General features: G+C 40.8%; 1 protein-coding gene across 2 annotated transcripts in view; it reads left to right on the top strand.

Annotated features, from left to right (window-relative positions):
- PLCB1 (phospholipase C, beta 1 (phosphoinositide-specific)) overlaps positions 1-23,529 on the top strand; it is a 920,819-nt gene that overhangs the window by 703,217 nt on the left and 194,073 nt on the right. For both annotated transcript variants that reach the window (XM_006894240.1, XM_006894239.1), the window contains exons 11-12: positions 6,372-6,529; positions 18,933-19,015. In XM_006894240.1, the coding sequence (XP_006894302.1) occupies positions 6,372-6,529; positions 18,933-19,015 (241 nt within the window). The remainder of the gene's footprint in view (positions 1-6,371; positions 6,530-18,932; positions 19,016-23,529) is intronic.

Consider the following 23,529-nt stretch of genomic DNA (forward strand, 5'->3'; position numbering starts at 1 on the left):
AAATACAAATATGTAATTATATATACTCATGGTGGACAGTGTTTGGTGGAGCTCCCCGATTCAAACAAGCTTGGAAGCAGGAGTGGCATCCATTTCCAAAATAGCTTGCCTCCAGAAACTCAAAACTCAATTTCATTGTCATTGTTCTTGCCTCCCACAAAATAAACTCATTTTCACTTAAAAAACAATTAAGATAATTGTGCGCTGGTGTGGATTTTTTCACGATATTGACATTAGGGGGACATTAATTTCCAATTAAAATACCTCCTTTTAAGATAGATAAGTTTGTGTACGTCGGAGGATATCTATTTACTGTCAGAGCAAGACAACACACAGGCACACACATATCCTTCAATTCTAAATGTATTTTTGAATCTTTTGCCTTAATTGCCTAGCACTGCTATTTTAGAAATGTCACCAGTATGTGGCTTTAAGAAAAAGACATAGTTTAAGATACTGGAAGTCTGGGTTCAGGGTTCCAGCACTAGAGGAAGAATGTCTCATCTCTGGAGGAATGTCCCTGTCTCTTTATGAGCTTCTGTTCCTGGTTGATCTTCATGTCTCCTTTTCTAACTCTTCTTCTTTCTCTTACTTGTTGATGTTTTTTTATATCTCAAAAGAGATTGACTCAAGACATACCTTACACTAATCTTTCTTCATTAACATAGTAAAGACAATCATTCCCAATGAGGATTATAACCACAAGCTTCCTGTTGTTAGGTTCTGACTAAACTTGTAGCAAGTCTGTGTACAGTGGAACATAATACTCCAAGTCCTCTCAGTCTTTTCCGTGCTTCAATCCATTGTTGCAGTCACTGCCTCAGTTCATCTCATGGAGGTCTTATTCACTGTTGCTCTAATGAAAGAAAAGACATCTAATGATGTCTTTCTCCAGGGATCAGTTCTTCCTAACAATGTCCAGTGCTGCTTCTAAGGAGCTTTATGGCTGATACTACTTCCAAGACAAATTCTTTTCTTCTTCTTCTGACAATTCATTGTATACCCAAAATATAATGCCAACACCATAATTCATATGTTCAGTTCTTTATCATGTCCCCTTAAATCCAACTTTTACATGCATATGTTGTTGTAGTTGTTGTTGTTAGGTACTGTCAAGCATGACTCAGCGATGCTATGAACAACAGATCCAAATTCTTTCCTGTCCTGTGCCATTCTTATCATCCCCAAAAATACTTGCACCTTTTGCCATAGTTACCAAGTCAATCTCTCTCATTGAAGGTCTTCCTCTCTTTCACTGAACCTTCACCTTTGCATGTATGATGTCTCTTTTCAAAGAGTAGCCTCTCCTAACAACATGCCCCAAATATGCGAGGTGAAGCTTCCTTTGCCTCTAAAGTAAGGCAATCAAAAATACCAAAGCTTGGGGAAGGTGTAGGTGCAACTCAGCTCTCAAAGTGACATCTTTTAAGCACTCTAGTCTAGGAGAGGTCATTTGCAACAGATATGCCCAATGCAATAAATCGTTTGATTTCCTTATTGCTGCCTCCATTGGGTGTAGTTGTGGACCCAAGTAAAATGAAATCAAGAAGTTACTGATAAAGATTAAAAACTACATAACCTTCAGTGTAGGTCATACCTCACAACTTTTCATTGGGTTTCTGTGACAAAATCTTTAAAAGAAGACCTATCTTTCTCTCATGGAACAGTTGGGGGATTCAAGCCTTAACTTTTTAATAGTCAACTCAACACATAATTAACTAAACGCCCCAACACAAATTTTGAGAAGGCATCATTCAATCCCTACATAACATTTCATTTCTTGCAAACTCAAACCATGTTTTACAATCTCTTTGAGAACGTTAACTCATCATATAAAGAGATCAAAAATTGTGAAAATGAATTAATAAGCAACATCATGCTACATGCAGAAACCACATGTATGTTGTTGTTGTTGTTGTTGTTAGGTGCCATGAGTCAACTACAACCCATAGGTGACCCTATAACAACCCATCCGAACCCTGCTCTGTCAGGTGCTATCCACACACCATGCTTGAGCTCATTGCTATAGTTACTATGTTGATGCACTTTTCACCTTTCCCAGCATGTCCTTTTGAAAGGACTGGCCCTCCTGAAAACATTCACAAAGTCTGTGAGATGAAGTGTCACCATCCTTGCCTAAAGGAACACTCTCGTTGCACTTCCTATATTATAGGTAGAGAGCTTACGATTTATAAGAAATATTTTTAAAACCTAAAAAAAACAAACCCTCTGCTATTGAGTCACTTTCATCTCATGGCAGCTCTTCATTGGGTTTCTGTGGCTACAGATCCTTAAAAAAAGGCCTATCTTTCTCTCATGGAGCAGTTGGGGGACTCAGGCCTTAACGTTTTAATAGTCAACTCAACGCATAATTCATTATATGCCCCCCACCACAAATTTTGAGAAGGTATCATTCGATCCCTACTTAACATTTCATTTCTTGCAAACTCAAACCATGTTTTACAATCCCTTTCAAAATGTTAACTCATCAACACACATAAAGCCCATAGAACTCTACCTGCTCAATGGATGACAAGAAGCCTTTTGTGAGGAAACCCAGAGAAATGTTTCTAGAAACTAACTCTTAAGATACAATATTTTATTATGGCTTAGTTATCTATCTCCTTCATTCTGCTCTGTTTATGAATCTATGGTAATATCACTTGTGAAATTGATAATCCTCAACAAAGTATTAATAAGCAATACTTAGAAATTGTGGAGTGTGTACTAGTATTAGATTCAGTCAGGGACGTACTTGGAAATACTTTCCTAGAGGTATGCAAGAAAATGTGTTCTGTTCTTTAATAGAAGACTCATTTTCTGCAGGTGCAAGCATCTTTAATAAGTGAACTTGACCATAATTTTAATTCTTCACTTCCTTTAGCTGTTAAATATAAGAATAACTTAGCTCTATCAGTGAGCTCTATCAGCTCTATCATTGTTTCTCTTCACTGTCTCCTTATCCTTTGTACAGCAAAGGCCGTCAAGTAAATCTTTTGTCATGATGAGAAACTTTGAGGTAATTATAAATGGCAAATTGATTACCCAGCATCAGGAACTCTCTGGATTCTTTTGTCAGCATTTATGATTTTGCAAACACGTGTGTGCATTAAAATTACCCTATTTTCCCAGAGAGAAAAATGATTATGCAAACCTACTTAATCAGCCATTTAGTGCATTGACTCTGGGGCTCTATAGAACTGGAGAATGTCATCCTTTTGTTATGCTGATGGTTGACTGTTGTGACATGCATATAAAAGAAAAAAATTAAACCAGTCAACTTAACCTTATTTTCTTTGTCTCATGTCTCTCTACACACAGGAGAGATCTTGCCCATTTCAGAGACATTTTGACAGTTGCCATTAATGGGCCATCTTTTAACTAGTATAATTTTCTTCTGGTGTAAATTTATAGCATTTACATCCAAGAGAAAGGTTTAGTGTGGAAAATAAAAACAAAAACCCCCAAACCAAATGACAGCGTGTGTGTTGATGGTAGGCTGATCTCACAAATAGCGTACTATTAATCTTTATCTTGAAATTGATTTCTTCCATAGAGTTCATAAATAAAATAGGAGTGATCTGGATTTTTTATGTCTTACACATTTCTGGCCTGAGACTTTTCAGGTGCCCTTAAGTTAAAATAATCACTTCATCATTCCTGTTGTTGTAGAATTGGTTTTTAACTTGTGAGCACCCTGTGTGTCTCAGAAGAGATCAGTGTTCCATAAAGCTTTCCAGGCTGTGACATCTTTTAAAGGGATTCCAAGAACCTCTGGGTGGGTTCAAACGGCCAGCATTTTGGGCTGCAGTAGGCAAACCCTTCGTCATTTGCAGTACCCAAGCACTCCTTTATTTTTCCCTCTACTCATTGTCACCAAGGTCCCTTCTGACTCATGATGAGTTTCCATTAGGTCCCCAAAGGCTGTTAATTTTTTTTTATGGTAAGAAATTGCAGTGGCAACACAAAGGTACACAGTTTGAATCTACCACCTGCTCTGCAAGAGAAAGAGAGTCTCTTCCCTTGGGTTTTATAGCCTCTAAAAACCCACCAGAGGATCAGCTACGAGTCAGTTCTGACTTGATAGTGCGTAGGGACCACAATTTATGGCAACTATTCATCAACTTGGGTTTTTTTCTCATTTCTTAAAATTGGCTTGGAAGTTTACAAAGTAAATTGATTTTTCATTTAACCATTCATCCACATTTTGTTTTATTACGTTTATTACACATCCAATGGACGGCCAAGAAAATAAACAGATAATGTCTTGGAGAGGGTGCAGCCGGAGTGCTTTTATGGAGGCAGACATGACGAGACTTTACCACACATACTTTGGGCATGTTGCTAGGAAGGGCTATTCCTTGGAGAAGGACATAATGCTAAGAAGGGTGGAGGGTCAGCAAAGGAAAGAAAAACCCTCAACCAGGTGGACTGACACGGTGACTGCTGCAAAAGGGCTGTTGTGTGTCAGGAAGTGTGAAGATGGTGCAGGATAGAGCAGGGTTCAGACCTTCTGTTCCTAGGGTCGCTATGAGTCATACTTGACTCGACGGCATCTAACAGCAACACATTAATTAAAGCCCACAATGTAATTGCACTTGTCTCACTTATTCCCCATAATCCTCATTTCTGCTAATCCTCTCCTTTTTCCTACAAAACTATAAAGTTTCATTAAAGAAGACTGGCCATCTTTCTCCCATAGAGCACCTGGTAGATTTTAACTATTGACACTATTTCAATTCTGTTCAGAACTTTTTCATTTTGATGGAATTTAGCTATGTTTTGCTTTTGGTTTTGGTGTCATAACTTAGAAAGATTTGTCCCTGTTCTAAGTATTTTAGAAAAGCTAGAATAAATTTTGATTCATTTATGGTAAGAACATAATGTCATTCTTTTGCGTGTGACTGTCTAGTTGTTTCAGAATCATTTATTGAAAACAATGTTCATTCTGCATTGATTTTTCTTTGCACTTTTATTGAAAGCTAGTTGAACAGAAACATCAGTGTTTATTTCTGAACTCTCAATTCCATGCCATCGGTCTGTATGTCTAATCTTATACCAGTAGCACAATGACTAGTCTGCTGTGTTGGTGTTGACTGCAATGAAGTCAACATAGTTCATTGTTCTAGCCTTACGGAGGCTGTAAACTGTACGGGAGGAGATTGCTAGTCTTTCTCCCGAGGAGTAGCTTGTGTATTCGAAACACCTGCCCTTGGGTTGGCAGAGCAACTCCTTACCCACTAGGCCACAACTGGAAGGAATCTATCAACAATTGAGCACTGGTGGCCTAGTGGCAAGAAGCTGTGCTGCAATCCTGAAGGTACACAGTTGGAATCCACCAGCTACTCCAAGAGGACTGGCAGTCTCCTCCCATGTAATTAGCTGCCTCTGAAAACCCACCAGATGGTCAGCTATCAGTCCATTCTGACTCGATGGTACACAGCAGTACATCATGAACAATATCCCCTCGATTAAAACAAGCTTGGAAGCAGGAGTGGCATCCACTTCCAAAATAGCTTGCCTCTGGAAACCCTATGAACCTGGAGGAAAGATGAAAGTTATACAAGTGTCCAGGTCTTTCATTCATAGGTTTGCTATGAGTTGCCTAGTGTCTCTACGGCACTAAGTAACCCACAACATGTTAGTCACCCTATGCAGAACTGATCTGAATTTTTCCCTATCTTACATCATCTTCATCATCTCCTATATGCTCAAGTACATTATTACAACCACGGTGTCAATCAGTTTAAAAAACCCACAAGGAATTGTCATCTTTATAGGCCCTTCTCCTCTCTACTTTTTCTTGTCTTTTAAATTGCATCTAGGGAACAATTACCACACTCAGGTCTGTGTGACCTTCTGGCATGTTGTGGTGGAGAAAATACTAAGAACTACTGTGGTGCTGGAGAGGAGTATTGAATGTACCATGGACTGCCAAGAAAACAAACAGATTCATCCTAGAGAGGGTTAAACCAGGCTACGCCTTGAAGGCAAAGATTCTGGGGCTTCGTCTGACATACTTTGGACATGTTGCAAGGAGGGACAGGTCTTTGGAGAGGGACATCATGCCGGGTAGAGTAGAGGGACAGCGCAGGAGGGGCGGACCCTCTATGAGGTGGATTGACTCAGTCACTGGGGTATTCGGGATGGGTGTGTCAGAGGCAATGCGATTGGCACAGGATAGAGCAGGGTTTAGGGCTGTTGTACATAGGGTCGCTATGAGTCGCAAACGACTCGACGGCACATAACAACAACAACAACAACAACACTATAACTTTTGGTCTTCTTGTTATTAGAGAAACTTCCCAGGAAACCACACTGCCTGTCTTCCTTCATGAGATTGTGGAGTTTGCTTTGTTGGTGTTTTTCAGCTGGCCAGCTGGCTGGGAACTCCTCTGTAGAGATGTATCGTCAAGTGCTCCTGTCTGGCTGCCGTTGCGTGGAGCTGGACTGCTGGAAGGGACGGACTGCAGAAGAGGAGCCCGTCATCACCCATGGGTTCACCATGACAACAGAAATATCCTTCAAGGTACTGAGGGAGGACGGCGCCGAGGGATAGAGCTGGGGACACCTGGGCCCTTTGGAGAAAGCCTTCTGAGATAGGAATTCCAGGTTACCATTATGTCCACATAATGGTATTAATAATCTTTACACATTCAGAGGCTAAAACCTGGCATCTTACTTGCTGGTAATTGGCATCAAGTGCATTGATTTATGATAACAATTGAAAGAAACTGTCTATTTTCTTGTCATATTTAGTACTCTTGTCTATTATTGGGAAATATTAAATATATAACAGAGTGGTTACAATTTATTTCCATGGTGCAACTGAAGAATATAAAGTGTCAGTCTTTGTTGTTGTTGTTGTGTGCCATTGAGTCAGAAATTACCCATAGCTGATGCTCTGGTGGGTAGCCTGGGAGTAGATTGACCATCCTTCTCCTGCAGAGCAGCTGGTGGGCTCGAATCACATGCCTTCATGATTCTGTGTAACTGTCACTCAAAAATATAGACCTCTACTGAACCCAGAAACACCAGCATGTATACATTCTTATCAGAGTAACTTCCCCAAGTAGTAGTAGTAGCCATAATCCTGACTACTATATTAAGCACTGGTTTGTCCTATTGTATAACCAGACTAGTTCTTTATGTTGCTAAATAGTGCTGTTTTTTCAGGCATTGATACACTACAGCATACATTTTTTTGGGGGGGTCTTACTTTTTATACCCTATGTCTTTGGGGAGATTCCTCCACATTCTTGCATATATCGTATTACTATTACTTAATTCTTGTTTCCTTTTCCATTTGTGGTGATAGAATGGAGTATTAAGTTTTATGTGCCAGCATTTAGCATGGTGTCACCAATAGTGAAAGAGGCCCTGAGAGAGTACCTTTGATCAAACAAAGATGGGTTTTATTGAGTCTTGCAGTAAGAGAGAAAGTGCATCCTGGGGAACTGTTAGAAAGAACCTGCAGCATTTAGACCTGTGCTGGGTGAATTGGGTGAGTGTTCAAAGAAGCAGGGTTTATCTCTGCCTTGGGGGCAATCAGCAAGTAATTCTGTGATTGAGTATCTGGGTGACAAGATTAAAACTGATGTGAATAAAGAAGCAGCAGTTCTTTTTAATAACCAAGGATCGGGCAAGGGAGTCTTCAATCACATCCTTCCTCTTCTATCCTTGGCTTTATCCTACGTATAACAGGGCCTCACATCTCTGCATTTAGACAGTGAACTCGGTAATGTGGATAGCTATGGAGGAGTAGATATGAGGGAGACAATTGGATGGGCAGACAAATAAACATACCTCTCTTGGAAGCAGTACAGCTTGTCTGCACCTTTGATGTGAAGATGGGGATCCAGTGTCTCACAGACATTGGCATGTTGGCAAGAGGACTAGATCCTAGAGAAAGACATCACTTTGGTCAAATGGAAGGTAAAGCAAAGAGAGGAGGACCCTTAAGGAGATGTATGAATATAGTGGTTGCAACAGTGGACTCAAACAAGAAAATTGTGAAGACGGTACAGAACCAGGAATTCTTTCTTTCCGTCGTACTCGGGGCTGCTGTGAGATGAAAGTGACTCAATGACATATCAGAACATGGAGGAGTGAGAGCCTGTCCATTGGAAATTAGCACTCTGAGAAGCAGAACCTTGGACTAATATAATTTTAAAGTCACCGAGGTGGTGACAGTGCTTTGGATGAAGAAAAAAAGAGTCAGCCACTTGCCAGTAACGTTGATGAGCGAGGAGGAGGTCACTAGATCCCAAATGTGAGGAGAAGCTTCAGAACTGGCTGGCTGCCTTTGGAGGGCTGAGCTTGTTGGTGTTGTTTGCGCTCTTTCCTCTTTATTGGATAATAAGAGAATTGAGAAAGAATGCTTTAAGAACATAGAGAATGCCAACCCCACTTTTTAGCTCTGGACACTTGGGATATGAGGAAACAAACTGTTAGCACCTAACAAATAAAAGGAAACATAATGTCCAAGGGACATAGATTTGAGTTTAAACCAATGACTTTTTCTGCTCAAATATCCTTTATCTGACTGTAATGAAAAGTGTTCAGAGGGATATAATTAGCACCTTAAATATGTTTACTATGCTGTGCTTAAGAAATTAATCCTTTCCCAATTTCTCAAACTTAAGATATCATAATTGAAGCTAAAACAGCACCCTTCACTAAATTTCATTATCAAGGGCTTCATATGGGCTTAACCATGACTCTAGGCAAAATCTCAAAGAGTTTTTATCTGTACTGAAATGCTTAAAGCCATTGGATTTTCTTAAGTGTAAAATGAGTGGGTTTCGTTTACATTGTCCTTTTCCTCTCGTATCTGCTGTTAATTTTCCTTTCTCTCTTGTCGAAGATACCAACCCTGGCCCAGGTGATATTTGTAGGAAAAGGTGGGAACAGGTGATGTAGGTTTACGGAGTAAGTGGATTTAAGGCTCATTTGTCAGTTGGGGAATAGAGGTAAGTGTGGTCCCGGGAAGGCAGATAACATGATGGAATTGCCACAGGAGCTGATGACATTGGGCGCTGACCCAGGACCCAAAATCTTCACTTCGTTGTCTGCCAGTCTCAGTCTGCCCCTCAGATTCCTCAGGGATCCAATTATATTCTCTCAAACATTTGCAATCTTCAAAGTATTTTGTGTTCCTTGTGGGGGAGATAAGCTCCAACCAAGCTCATTCCAAGAAACATTTCTTTTCTACAAAGGGCTTGCTCCTTGGCCTCTGTTATCACATCAGCCCTGAGTGATTCTCCTTGTGCGCTCGGCCGTAGAAGTAGGTCTTCAATCATGTCTGTGAGCCCGGAGTCACAGGCTGTTGAGCACTGATTCTTGGGTTTCAGTAACACCGCTTCTCAGCCATATCCACACAATGGTAGCAGGCTTAGAGACGGAAAGACTTGGGCAAATGAAATGACATCTTCCCCCCACCTCTGCCTATTGGACTGGGGTGGGAGGTGGCCAAGATAATCAAAGAAAAGAGGGACCCACCACCTAGCGGTTGTTTTGTCCAGCTGGGACTTCTGTTGTTGTTGTCATGTAAGAACCAATGTCATGTTGTCATGTCAAGTAAGAACCAACTTGTAGCTAAGCCTCCAGTAAGTGGGTTTTCAGAGGCAGTAAATCACACTGGAGGAGAGAACCCATTTTTCTCTCTTGGAGCACTTTTGTTCTTTTGTTGGGTGTTTTCTTTTCTTTTTTTTTTTTTTTTGCTTTTCCACTAGTTTATTTACAAAACTCAAATGCAGATTTGAACAAATTCTTTCCATTTCCCTCACCCATCAAATTGTACAACCCAATTGTACATCCACATCCCTCTGCTTCCAGCCTTTCCTATCCTTCCAAGATCCTTATACTCATTCTACAATAATGGTTTTAGACAATATTTATCCTTTGGTGACTGAGTTAATTCACTCATCATAATGCTCTCCAGCCCCTACCAAGTTAGGTAATAATTTACAAAGTTATTGCTCCTGCTTGGCTTGGCAGTGAACTCCTTACCATTTAGCCACCAAATTCTGTGCATTAGTAGCATCAATAATTTGAGATAGAAGAGGATAGTATTGCAGGTAGCAGATGGTGGACCTGGGGATTAAAAATGCCAACCTATTTTGTAGTCAAATATCCAGTAACAGAGATTCTCTGCCTCTAAGTGAACTTGGCAGTAGGTGTGTCAGAGACAGTAAGGTTGGCACAGGATAGAGCAGGATTCAGAACTGTTGTCCATAGGGTCATTATCAGTCGCAGGCAACTTGATGGCACATAACAACAACAATGACAAGTGAACTTGAACCTGCAACCTTCTCCTGTGGGACTAGAATGAGACAAGCAACGCACCCCAAAGTGCAGAATTTAAGGAGATGCTAACTCTCAAGAGTTTTGCCTTTGCAGGGTCGGCGTCTGTGTCTCTTTAAATTTTGGACCCTAGATACCACTCTTGAATGGTTATCAGCATGCAGTACATCTCTTAACAAACATCGATCAAGATGAGCTATTCGTTTCCTAAGGCTGCTGTAGTAAAATGCCACATGTGGATGACTTACACTAAAATGCATTGGACCACTGCTCTGGAAGCTGGAAATCAGAACTGAGAGTGTTGGCAGGACCACCTTCTCTCTGAAGACTCCAGGGAAAGTCTTTCCTCTCCCAGCTTCTTGAAGCTTCTGGGTGTTCCTTGGTTTGCAGCTGCAACACAGCTTCATTGTCATATGGTAGTCTCTCTTGTGTGGCTGCCTCTATGTGTCTCTTCCTCTTTCTTAAGCACAGGACTCATACTGAGCCTAACTCCTCACCCCTTTCCCCTTCACTTCCCTTGCTCCAGGCACATAGGACTGTTGCCTGTTCTTTGAACAGCTTAAGAGGGCCCTACTTTGTGACCTTGACACTGGCTGTTCCATCTTTCTGTAGTTCCCCTTCCACTCTTCTCTGCTTGGTTTGCCCTGGTCTCTTAGAAGCTTTTCTGAAATGCTACTTTCTCAACAAGGTCTCTTTAATATGCATCCTTTCCACTTAATGTGTATCCAGCTATGAGTCCCATTTCCCACACTCCTGACACCGTCCTTCCTGCTTTATTATTTTTTTCCATTTATTTACCATGTGGCACTTGTCACATTATCACACACTGTTTAATTTACATAATTATTATCCTCCTTGTTTATTATCTCCTATCTCTAGTGGCCTCATAGGTAGGATGTTGTACTCCCAACCCAAGGCACGAGGTTCTAATCCACCAATGGCTCTGTGGGAGGAAGATGGGCAGTCTCCTCCCGTGTGATTTACAGCTTCTGGGAACCTGCTGAGGCGGTCAGCTGTGAGTTGACTCTGACTCAACAGCAGTGAGTTCTCTCTTGTTTTTGGGGGTTTCCTTGAATCAGAATGTAATCCCCTTAGAGAGGCAGAAATCCTTGCTTTGTTCTTTGAACTGTCTCACACAGTTGAGCAAGCCATGCTATGCTTTCACCTGGAGCACTCCATTTGTTTCTCCAGCATTTGACCTTGGCCTTCACTGTGTCATTAGAAGATAACCTATAGCTGTGATGCCTATTGCAGAAGCAAATTAAACTGATAGCTAAGGGTCCTCAATTTTTTTTTCTTTCTTTTTCTTTTGGGGAGATTGTGACACCCCGCATCCCACAAAGTAAGCAGGTCATCACAGGGGCAAACTCCCTGCTCACAAATTCTTCCCACATTAGCAGTGAGGATCTGGACCTCACCCCCAAATCTTTAGTTTTCCTTACTCTTAAGTTTAAGGCATGTTGTTGTTATGTGCTGTCGAGTCACGTGACTCATAGCGACCCTATGTACAACAGCTCTGTCTTGTGCCAATCTTATTGTCTCTGACACTCCTAACCCCATTACCCCAGTCACTGAGTCAATCCATCTCATTGTGGGTCTTCCTCTCTTGCGCTGTCCCTCCATTCTTACAAGCATGATGTCCCTCCTCAAGAACTGGTCCCTCCTTGTAACATGCCCAAAGTTATGTCAGACAGAGCTTCAAAATCCTTGCCTCTCCAGGACAAACCTGTTTGTTCTCCTGGCAGTCCATGGTATACTCAATACTCTTCTCCAGCACCACAGCTCAAAGGCATCAATTCTCTTTCTATCATCCCTAGTCATTGTAAAGCTTTCCAATACATAGCAAGTAATTGCAAACACTATGGCCTGGATCAGGCACCCCTTAGTCGCCAGACTGATGTCATTGGTCTTCACTACTCTGGAGAGGTCCCTGACAGCTGACCTTCCCAGTGCAATTCCTCTTCAAATTTTTATGTCATACAGCTTATCTTCCCTCAGACCATGTGATCAGAAGGCCAATCAGTGTGTGATAGATCGTGAAAAAGCAAAATTTTTGTTAACATTTGCCACCTGTGTATTAGCGCCTGAGTCAGGATAAAAGATTACACTCTGACAAAGGGGACATGTTGTAATTCAGCTGTTGTAGGAAGGACTTTTTATTTTGCTCTTGGACTTTATCGTTTCTCTCACACATCTGCTCTTCTGTGTCTACATCTCACTTCCTTAGCATCTCTGACGATTGTGACACCGAAATTCAGTCCCTTCATCTTTATTCCCTCTGATCTGACTTGTCACTTACATTCTACCTCCCCACGGCCCAACCCCAAGCTGACCTTTTTCCTCCCTGCCACCAGGTGGCTCTCTTACAACTAGCAATTACCAAATGGAAAATTGGATAATGTGATGAAATATATTGGTAAAAAGACAGTAGTATGTCTGAGTGTCTGCTTAAATCGAGCATTTCTGAAAATAGGGCTTTGCTCTTGAGAGGATCAGTGTAATAGATGGGACTCATTTTTTTACCCTAGATCATAGTGTGCATTGTGGAAATGATTTCACAGGCTTTGAGCAGATACCTGCCTGCAAAACTTCTAGACCTACCAGTGGCTTCCAGTTGAAATTATTAGAAAATTCTGCAGACATTTTGTTTATTTAAGAGTGTCGGGAAAGTTTCCTAAGCAGTTGGCTAATGTTATGGAAAGAGAGAGGAAAAGAAAAAGAGGATAGTGGGAAGAATAACCTATGTAGAGAAGGGGGACATTAAGAATGCAGCTCTGGGGCTGGACTTCCAGGGTTCTGCTACCAGCCCTGCCACTTACTTGACGGTACTTCAGACAATCTCCATTCTCGGTTCTTCCCTCCTGTTCTTGTAGGTAAAATGGAGAGTTTACTCCTTACAGATGTTATAATCCTCCAATAACCCAATTAAATACACTGACCCCCTCGTAACAACGAAAGAAGTTGGAGAAACAAGACAGGCATCTCTAGGAAGCCTGCCAGCTTTGTCATGAGTCAGGCAACACAGCGTCCACTCAGACGTGAGAAGCTAAGAAGATGAAGATGGAAAGGGCCTCCTAGCTGCCTTGGGGTCGAATCTAGTTTGGGATTGTCCTATATGTCTTAGTGTAAAGCCGTGGTTCTCAGTGACTGTTCTTTCTTTCACTGACCCACTGCTTTTTCAAAAATAATGTCATTTTCCCAAAGATTGGCACTTCCTGACAACATGCTCAAAGCATGAGCTGAAGTTTCACCATCATACCCATATGGAGCACCCTCGTGGTACTTCCTGCCGCACAGATGTCAGTTTTGTTGGTGGTCCAAGGGCTATTCAGCACCTTTCACCCTAATTCAAAAGACATTAGTTAGAATTAATTGCACTAATGAAGGTGCTAATCTAGCTTTTGACTATGAACACAACATTCAAACATCTGTAGTATAAACATACATTTACCATTGTATACAAGCAAGTTATAAGCTTTGCTTAATCAAATGGCCAGATTAGTCTAGGAGTTTACAGTCTTTAGTAGGCCAATGATGACACAGTTTATTAAGACACAGCTATGTCCATTTTTTCAGGAGCTCCTGTGGTCTTGTAACAGGAGACGGATGGACAAATCTCCTCCAGCGGATTAAACTGCCTCTGAAGCCCGCTGGAGGGTCAGCTATGGGTTGATGTCAACTTGGCAGCACACAACAGTAACAACAGTGTCTATTTATTTAAATATTGTGCAAAACTTTTTCACTCTACACAATCAGAGTCAATTAGTTGCCACAGAAGCCAATACGGCTTTTAAACGCTGAGATATTTACTATCCGGCTCTTTATGCTGACTTCTAAACAAGACAATAGAAGAAGAAAAATGGGAACACAATTAAATAGTGTTTCTGTTTCACCTATAATACAGGAGTTCACTTGAAAATATTTAATAAGCATATAGAATGTGCTTTAGCTCTGTCTTGGGCCCTACGAACACAGCAGTGAAGAAGACAAAATTTAATACTTAAGAAGTTGGGATAAATAAACTAAAAGTAAACTCACATATATGACATGTAGAAATATTTCCTTAAAGTATATATTAGTATTCAGTTTATGTAAGTGTAGGAAGAAAATGGAAGGTTGGGAGTATACTATTTTCAGTAAGATAATGGGGAAAATTCTTATGCTAAGACATTAGAACAGAACTTCAGGCATTTTCTCACCAAAATGAAGGAAGTAAATGATGTTTTCAGAGAAATCTATCCCAGAAAATACAAATATAATGAGGTGAAAGATGTTTGGTAGAGTAGGAAAAGAGCAAGGAGATCGATCGACTGAAGTAGAATAAACAAGGGACAGAAGGGAGGGAGAAATGCAAAGGAAGTGAATTCAGAGTCAAATCAGGCTGTGTAGAAATGAAAAATTTACACTTCACTGAATGTGACATGAGGCACCAGAAAGAAGAATTTGGAGAACTCACGTTGAGGAATTGCTCACTCTGTGCAGTAAGCTGGCATGGACAAACATAAATGCTGAGGAGAAAGTAACTAGATGTCTGTCTTAGTTCACCTGAGGTTTTGCTGCAGCAACAACAACAACCAAAAAACCCCTACAAATCTCAGTGGCTTATAATCACAAAGTTTTGTTTCTTACTAATGTTAGATGTTGGCTGTTTCTCTGGTTTGTAGTGTCTGTAACTCATGCAGAAATCACAGACCCTCCCTGTGGTGTCATGAGAATCATGGCAGAGGGCAAAAAGAAATGAAAAAATCACAATATGGCTCTTGAAAGTTCTTCTCAGAGGAGAACATGCCATTTCACACACATGTCATTGACCAGAATAGATCACATGACCAAGCCCACTGTCAACAGAGTGTTGTAATAACTTCCTTTCACAGGAAAGGGTAGTGAACTTATGGGAACAACATAAAAGGTACCACAGCAGTTACTGCAATGGTTAACAGTAGTTAAAAGCATAAATTCTGGAGTCAGGCTAACCCATCTGGATTTCTATCTTGGATTCTGTTTAATGGGATCTGAGTCAAGACAGTGTCTATCTCTGAGCTTTCATTTTAGAATTTAAAAAAGGGTAGGTAAGATTCTTTTTATAGATGGCGGTAGCAGAAGATATTTGTATCTACATATTTAAATACTTAAGAGAATTCCAATAATAGTGTTGTTACCTGCTGTTGCATGGCCACACCTTGTGGTCGAACCCAACAAAAAAAGCCTCATCCTACATCCATTCTTTGCTCAACAGTGGATCAAACTGTTAGAATCCATAAGATTTTCACGGTTGATTTTTCAGATGTAGATTGCTGGTCTTTCTTTTTAAATTTGTGTAGACTGCATAGTTCACAGAAATCTTTTTAGCATCAGGCAAACCAGGAGATACGTGGTCAGTGTGCGTGCATGAGGAACATTGGCTGAGAATCCTGTCTCCCACATGGAAGATGGGAAATGTATCCTTGAGACACTGATACTTCATCCATCCTATAATGTTATTGTTGTGTCCTGTCAAGTAAGAACTGACTCTTAGCTGACCCTGCAGTGGATTTTCAGAGGCAGTAAGTTGCGTAGGAGGAGAGTGCCCATCTTTCTCCCACAGAGCAACTGAGGGATTCAAACTGCATGCTTTTGGGTGAGCTGCACAACTCATTACCACTAAACCACCAGAGTATTTCCTCCTATAATGATAGTTGTTATTACTTCTTAACATATAAAACACAGACCTTCACAAATTGACCAGTAAGCAACATTATGATAAACAGAAAAAAGATGAAAGTTGTCACAGAATTTCTTTTACTTTGATCCATAATCAACACCCATGAATGCAGAAATAAAGGAAGTATTGCTTTGGGCAAATATACTACCAAGGACCTCTTTAAAGATCTAAAGAGCAAGGGTATCATTTTGAAAACTAAGGTGTACCACACCCAAACCACAGTATTTTCACTTGTTCCACATATATGCATGTCAAAATTAGAAAATTAATAAGGTAGAAAATTTTCCTTTGTGATATTAAAGTATCGAATACACCATAGGCATCCAAAAGAATAAAGAAATGTTTTGGAAGAAGTACGTCCAAAATACATTTTATAAGCAAGAGTAGTGAGACTCTGTCTCCCTTATTTTGAGCATGTTATCAGGAGGATCACTCCTTGGAAAAGGACATTATGCTGGGAAAAGTAGAGGTTTAGTAAAATAGAGGAAGACCCTCAGGGGTTTAGGCACAGCAAATATTCCGAGAATGGTGCCAGAGTGGACGGAATTTCTTTCTGTTGTACGTGAGGTCTTCATGCGTAGGACTTGATGGCACCTAACAACCACATTGCTTTTATTATTATTATTATTCCTCTACAGTGAAAGTGGGGTGCAATTGATTTGAGATTAATTGCCCTACACAAGTGGAGCCCTTTCCTTTTTCTCTTCTGTTCTCGCAGCAAGCCTATGGAGTGAATGAGTTTCTGGTTTTCATGCTGGAGATGAGTAAGCCAACGTTCAGAAACATGAAGTGATTTTTCCCAAGGTCACACAGCTAGTAAGCTCCAGAAACAGCGTTCTAGGGCAAGTCTCTTTGAATTCAGAGTCAACGTTCAACTAAATCCAATACATTATTTAATATTTTAAATTTTAATATAGTGAATAATGTATTGCTTGTCTTTTTATAGCGTGAGTTATTCTTGATGGACTCAACTATCTTAAAGGTTAAACTGATTATGCGTGAAGGGTAATCTGTGAACTTAACTCCAGAAAAATTCAGAGTGATCCTTCCTGCTTCATGCAGGAAAATCCTTCTTAGAGAACATATGCACATGTAATGTGGAATTAAAAAGTCTCATCTAAACTTCAGGGGCAGAGAAATTGGCTCTCTTACATGAATGTAAAGGAAAGTCTTATTTCATAAAGGAAGAGAAATTTGGAAAGAAAACAGATAAGGCGTAACTGTAAGGAATTATTGTTGGCATTTTTTTTTCCAAGGACTGGGCCCTCATGTAACATATCCAAAGTATGTGAGATGCAGTTTCACTGTGCCATTAAGGAACACCAGGTTACCCTTCCTCCAAGACATCTCTGTTTATTCTTTTGGCGTTCCATGGCATATCAGGCACTCTTTGCCAACAACATAATTCAGAGGTGTCAGCTCTTCATTGGTCTTCCTTAGTCATTGTCCAATTTTCAGATAAATATCAAGGAATTAAAAATCTTGGATCAAGTATGCCTTAGTGTTTAAAGTGATGTCTTTTCTCTTTACCTGACTAAAATGAAAAGTCATTTGAAGACACGTAGGGATCATGAAAGTCTTTATTTTCTTTAATCCAACCATCCTTCTTCTGAGAACCTATGCTTGAAAAAAAAATTCAAGATATTAAGAGAAAATGAAGGTGCTCTTTGTACTTGCGTAATTTGAATGACAACTTTCATAAATACGTCAATTCCGTTGCTAGGGAATGGTTAAATAAATTATAATACTTCTACTCTTCAGATTTCTTTAGAGATATTAAAGCTTTTTAAAAATGTAAACCTTTTAAAAAATAAAGACTGGGAAGTGAAGTACTGATGGATCTATCATAGATAAACCTTCATAATTTTATTCTAAATGGAAGAAACCATTCACAAAAGATTGCATATTATACAGTTTCATTTCTGTTGCAAATTTGTGGAGACAGAAAGTACATTCATGGTGGCTGAGGACTGAGAGGTTAGATCTCTGGTGGTACAGGGGTTAAGTGCTCAATTGCTAACCAAAAGGTTGATAGATCAAACCCACCAGTAGAATAAACATATGGAACTCTGAAATCCTATAGTGCCATGACTCTTGGTAGCCTAGTGGGCAAGGAGTTTTGCTGCCAAAACAAAGGTAGGCAGTTCAAATCTACCAGCTACTTCTAGGGAGAAAAATTGGGTAATCTCTTTCCATGTGATTTAGAGCCTCTTGAAATCAGAAGATCAGATTTGAGAGTGAGTTCCAAGTCCACAGCAATGAGGTCTGTGTTTACAGTGTCACCATGAATTGCCTTGACCTTGGCAATGGGTAGGATTGTGAGAAAGGAGGGTACCTGGGCACGGGATGTGGCTGCTCATACACATGGGATGCCCTCTTAGGTGACAAGGGTGTTCTAACCTAGCGATGATGTTTGCACATTTCTGTGAATCTACTTAAAAAAAATCTAATTGTAGATAAATTATACATCAATAAAATATTTTTAAAATACAAATGTATATGCCATAAATAAAGGTAAGTTACAAAAAAAGAAGAAAAACAGACTAGCAGGAACTCTAAGCAAATGTTCTCAGTGATGAGGTTCAGACAGTGAAAGGCTGAAAGGCAAGGTGACATTATTTGCCTTCGCACATTATTTACATTTTTGTAATGTGACTAGATGTCTTTCAATAGAAAAAGGCAGCTGTCATTCTCCAAAATAAGAGGACTTTCACCAAAATCCACTTCCCATTTTTTAAGTGTTGCATCATCAGTCAGAAAAAGTGCAATCTTGCCGCCTCCCCATCCCCTGGCGGTTCTTTACGAACTTGATGCACTTCTGTAAAGTGAAAGAGGGAACCATTTGAAGAGCTATAACCTCAAAGCAAGAAACCTGGGCTTCAAAACTCCTGGGGTATTGAACATACCTGTTTGTTCTGGTTTTCAGGAAGTAATTGAAGCAATCGCTGAGTGTGCATTTAAGACTTCACCTTTTCCAATCCTCCTCTCCTTTGAGAACCACGTGGATTCGTAAGTACTCAGTACATCCAGTCCTGGTCTTTTTCCACAATCCAGCATGTTTCATCAATTACTCATCAGGTTTAAGATGACTTGACATTATTAACAGTGTTCTTCAATCCTGTTATATCCCTTGTGGCACGTTTCTCTCTATATATGGTGGAATTCATTCATTGCAATCTCATTAACATTTAAATACTCCCTCAGAATTGTGAAATCTATTTGTATGTATGACTTTCAGTTAAATAGTCTCCTCTCACAGTGCAATGGAAGGCCTTTCTTTACACAACACATGTCTCTATCACTGATTCTGCTTGCATCAGGATACTCTTATAACCGTCTTTAATTGGCTCCTTCTATTGCATGCAAATATAAAGTCAGTTTGGCACATAAAGCGACCAGCTCTCCCCATCCTGGGCGTGTGGTAGGAGAGCTGTAAACTCCATCCTGCGCTCTCCCTTACACAGAACTCATACCACGACAGCCCCTGACCTTTTCTGTCTCATTAGTTTCCTTGTTCACTAGTATTTGTGAAGATCTTCCTATTTCACAATCTGCTGCATTTATTACTGAGCTACACCAAGGAAAAGCAATTTTAACATGACTACTTTATACTTATGTTATCACCAGGTACTAAAGTGAGCCACATTTATAGCTAATACATGGCTGTGGGTTTGTCATATACTCACTCCCTTTAAAAGACTTCAACAAAAAAGCTTCTTGCCAATATGGAATCAAAATTCACAGGGCTAAAGTTTTAGCCTATGGGATAAGTGCCTGAAAGCTATGTAGTGTGACTAGCTAGCTTTGCTCCAAAAAACAATTTATGAGCAATTCTCTTTCATTTCAAGGATCGAAGCCAGAGTTCTCGACCCAAAGCCAACAGCACCTGACCTCATTTGGCTTTGTACCCATGTTTTTTCTCTACTTCCAATGGCCAGAGTCATTCTCAGGTCACTGGTTCTCTTTGTCCAACTAATTCACCACAGGAAGAACGGCCATTCACGGTTCCTGAAGAATGTACAAATTCTTAAAGGAAAAGTTTGGGCACAAGCAGATTTCAGATTAAATGTGAAATTTTGTTAAGGTGGATTGTCACAGTAACTGTGTGACAGTGGGCTTGAACGTAGCAGAAATTATGAGAATAGGGCAGGATGGGATACGGTTCATATCTGATATTCATAGGGTCACTATAAGCCTAGTTGTCTTGATAACATCTAACAGCATATGTAGAGGGAGAAGTCATTTTCAGTAACCAGTCTTATAATTCTCTATATCACTTGCTTGTGTATAAGAAAATAATTTTCTCTTCTTCAGGTCTTGGTTCTGTTTCATTCTGAACCGTTGGATGAAATAGTTGGTCCTTCAGCACAATGTTTTTCTAACAATCCTGAGGGTCACTTTTCATACTTACAGGAATACCTCTTCTGTCTCCAGACTTAGCACCTCATCTGTTTCCATGACTTGGATTTGCTTGTAAAATTTCTGGAACTTATTCTTGTTTCTGTAATTCATTTGTAATTTCGTTTGTAAATTTATTTGTAATTTAAATGTTTCTAACAAAGCTTTAGTGCCTTTCTCTCAGTCACTGCAGCTTCCAAACTGGAAATGTTATTTCTTCTTGGAAGAAAAGGCATTCACCATATTCTTTTTCTTTAAGCATTACTTCTGTGGCAAACAAAATTAAAGCCTGTGGTCCCATTCTTGATTATCACATGTGCTACTATGCTGAACTCTCCTTGGAGGTCCTCACGTTGCTATCAACCATTGCCATGAGAAAACTAACACCAAATGATACTTAGGTCTCTGATTTAATTCATACAATCAATTAATTCACTCAATTGCTGATCCAAAGTTAGATGTATCGACCACCACCACCATAAACATAACAACAGCTAATATTTGTGGAACACCTTCCTAAACAACATGCCTCTGGAAATTCTGTGTACTTTGAGAAACGATGGCCATTATAGAAAGACTTCAGATCTTTTGTTCATAGAGTCACTGTGAACTGTGCTCAACTCAACGGCAATCAACAACAACATAAGATATAAAGAGTTCTGGTGGCCTAGTGGTTTGAAACCACACTGCAATCTCAAAGACACTTAGTTCAAATCCACCAGCTGCTCCGTGGGAGGAGGATGGGCAGTCTCCTCCTGGACGATTAATTGCCTCTGAAAGCCCACTGGAGAGTCAGCTATGGGTTGGTTCTGACTCAGTGGGACACAACAATCACAATTATGTAATGAGCATTGTTCCTGGTCTTTTTCCATGCCTGTGTTCATGTCCTCATTTATGTGACTTCTGACCTACAAACGCAAACACAAAATGTCTTTTGTAATCTTCATACCAGTTGTTGTTGTTAGGTGTTATCAGGTTAACTGTGCCTCACAGTGACCCTGACCAGCATCACCCTCATGGTCTATCCCATGCTCAGGTTGTGGCGGTCACTGTGATCACTCTTGTTGAGAGTCTTCCTCTCTTTTTCGGACCCTCTGCTGTCCAAGCGCTGGCCTCTCCTGAAAACATGCCCAAAGTATGTAAGGCAAACGTCACTGCCCCTGCTTGTAAGGAGCAGCCTGGCTGCACTTCCCCAAGGCCGTTTTTTTTTTTTATTCCTTTGGCAGCCTGTGGCCTATTCACTCCTCCTTGGCGACACTACAGTTCAGAGCATCAATTCTTCTTCTGTCATCCTTATTCATTGTCCAACTTTGATGTGCACACAAAGCAAGTGAATGTATCGTGGCTGAAGTCAGACCCATCCTTGTCTTTAAAGCAGCCAGTAGAGAGAGTGCGCAAAGCTAGAGAGTAGCACGATAATACTGCATTTTTGGTTTAAAAAAGGATACATTTTCAGCTATTAAAATAAATTAATAGGTCTTATGTGAAAAAAGGAAAACTCCCATCTCAATGCAATAACCTAATGGCAGTAACACTCTTAGGTTGAACTTTACTGGAGGAGGAAATGATTTACTTATTGCCCTTGTCCTTCCCCTGGAAATGGCAAAATCACTGAGTCACATTTAAAATCCACCAGGGAGAAAGATGAACCATCTTCTCCAGTGAATTTAGGGCTTCTGAAAAGCCCATTGGAGGGTAAGCTATGAGCTGGTTCCAGTTCTACAGCGGTGAAAGCGAGACCACACTCCCAAGGAAACCTTCTTCTCTGCTGGTAAAGCACTCCGCTTGCTGAGTGGGCCACCTTGACTGCAGGACCCCTTGACCCAAGGTCACCATCATTTAGCAATCACAGCGCTCCTCATCATGGAGCCTGAATCTAACCTCAGAATCCTTCTCAACTCAGTGATCCTGGAACAGGCCCTCAAATTATCCTAAACCTGTTTCCTGTCTTCAGTGATTTCTTTCAGCCTCCTCTGTGCTACACATTCAACACGGCAGATTTGGAGCTGTGTCCTAGGTCAATTTGACCACAACACCAAACCACATGCGGATTGGGAAAATGGGTGGGAGCAGTCAATGCATTTTCTGCCATTTTCTCCAAGTATTTTAAATCGCCTGTGTGCAGATTGCAACGCTTGTAGCTCATCTCCGACTCGTTTCGAAAAGTTGAGTCAGAACTGATCGACAGCTGACCCTGCAGCGATTTGGCAGGGAATTACATGGGAGGAGACTGTTGATCTTTCTCCCACAGAGCAGCTGGTGGATTTGAACCACGTGTTACCTTCAGGTTTGCAGGACAGCACCTTACCTTGAAGCCACTGAAACTCCAGCGAGTTTTCATAGGCAACAGATCACATGGGAGGAAATTGCCCATCCTTCTCCCACAGAGTGGCTCTGGCCAAATCCTTGTTTAAACTGTTATTTGGAAATAGGGCACATTTTGAGATCAGAAAGCTAACCGCTCTTCCAAGGGGCAGCATTTTCCCCAGTTCCTAGTACCCAGTCAGCAGTGATTCACAGGGACCCCATGTGTGTCAGCATAAAAACACAGAGTTTTCAAGGGCTGATTTTTCATACACAGTATTAGAGATAGACACGGGAGAGGCTAGGGAAGAGGCGTGTTGGGGTGGATACCAGTGGGATGGAACCAGGTGGAGCTTTCACTGATAGCCAATGGGGAGGAAAGGGTCAGATGAAGTAGCTGAGAGCCAGGCCACAGTCAATCAAAACCAGGAATCTTGGTGCCTCATGATCCTGACATGCACAGAAGAGATTAACCCCCAAGCCAGTATTTTAGGTGCATAAGTGACCCCAAGAACAACTGCCGACCTGATGCATCATCTTACTTTCTAGTCCAGAGTTAAGCCCGGAAGTACGTCAAACTGAGGAGGCAGCTGACTGTAAACAAAGCTGTGCCTGGCAAGGGGCCTTTCCCATCCCTACGTCAGAGAGGCGCATCTCCTTTTTTGGGATGTACCTTTTCTAAGAATCCTACCTTTTCATTCAACCTCATCCTGTCTCCTCACTTTGCCTTTCAACCACCTGCTCTAACAATGGCTTGACCCAAGGGAGGATTATTCATTCCAAGAGAGCATAACCAAGCAAAGCCAGATGGTTCGTCCTTG

Source organism: Elephantulus edwardii, unplaced genomic scaffold (assembly GCF_000299155.1).
Source record: "Elephantulus edwardii isolate Elephantulus edwardi_28Jun2011 unplaced genomic scaffold, EleEdw1.0 scaffold00138, whole genome shotgun sequence".
In the NCBI taxonomy this organism is placed as follows: Eukaryota; Metazoa; Chordata; class Mammalia; order Macroscelidea; family Macroscelididae; genus Elephantulus; species Elephantulus edwardii.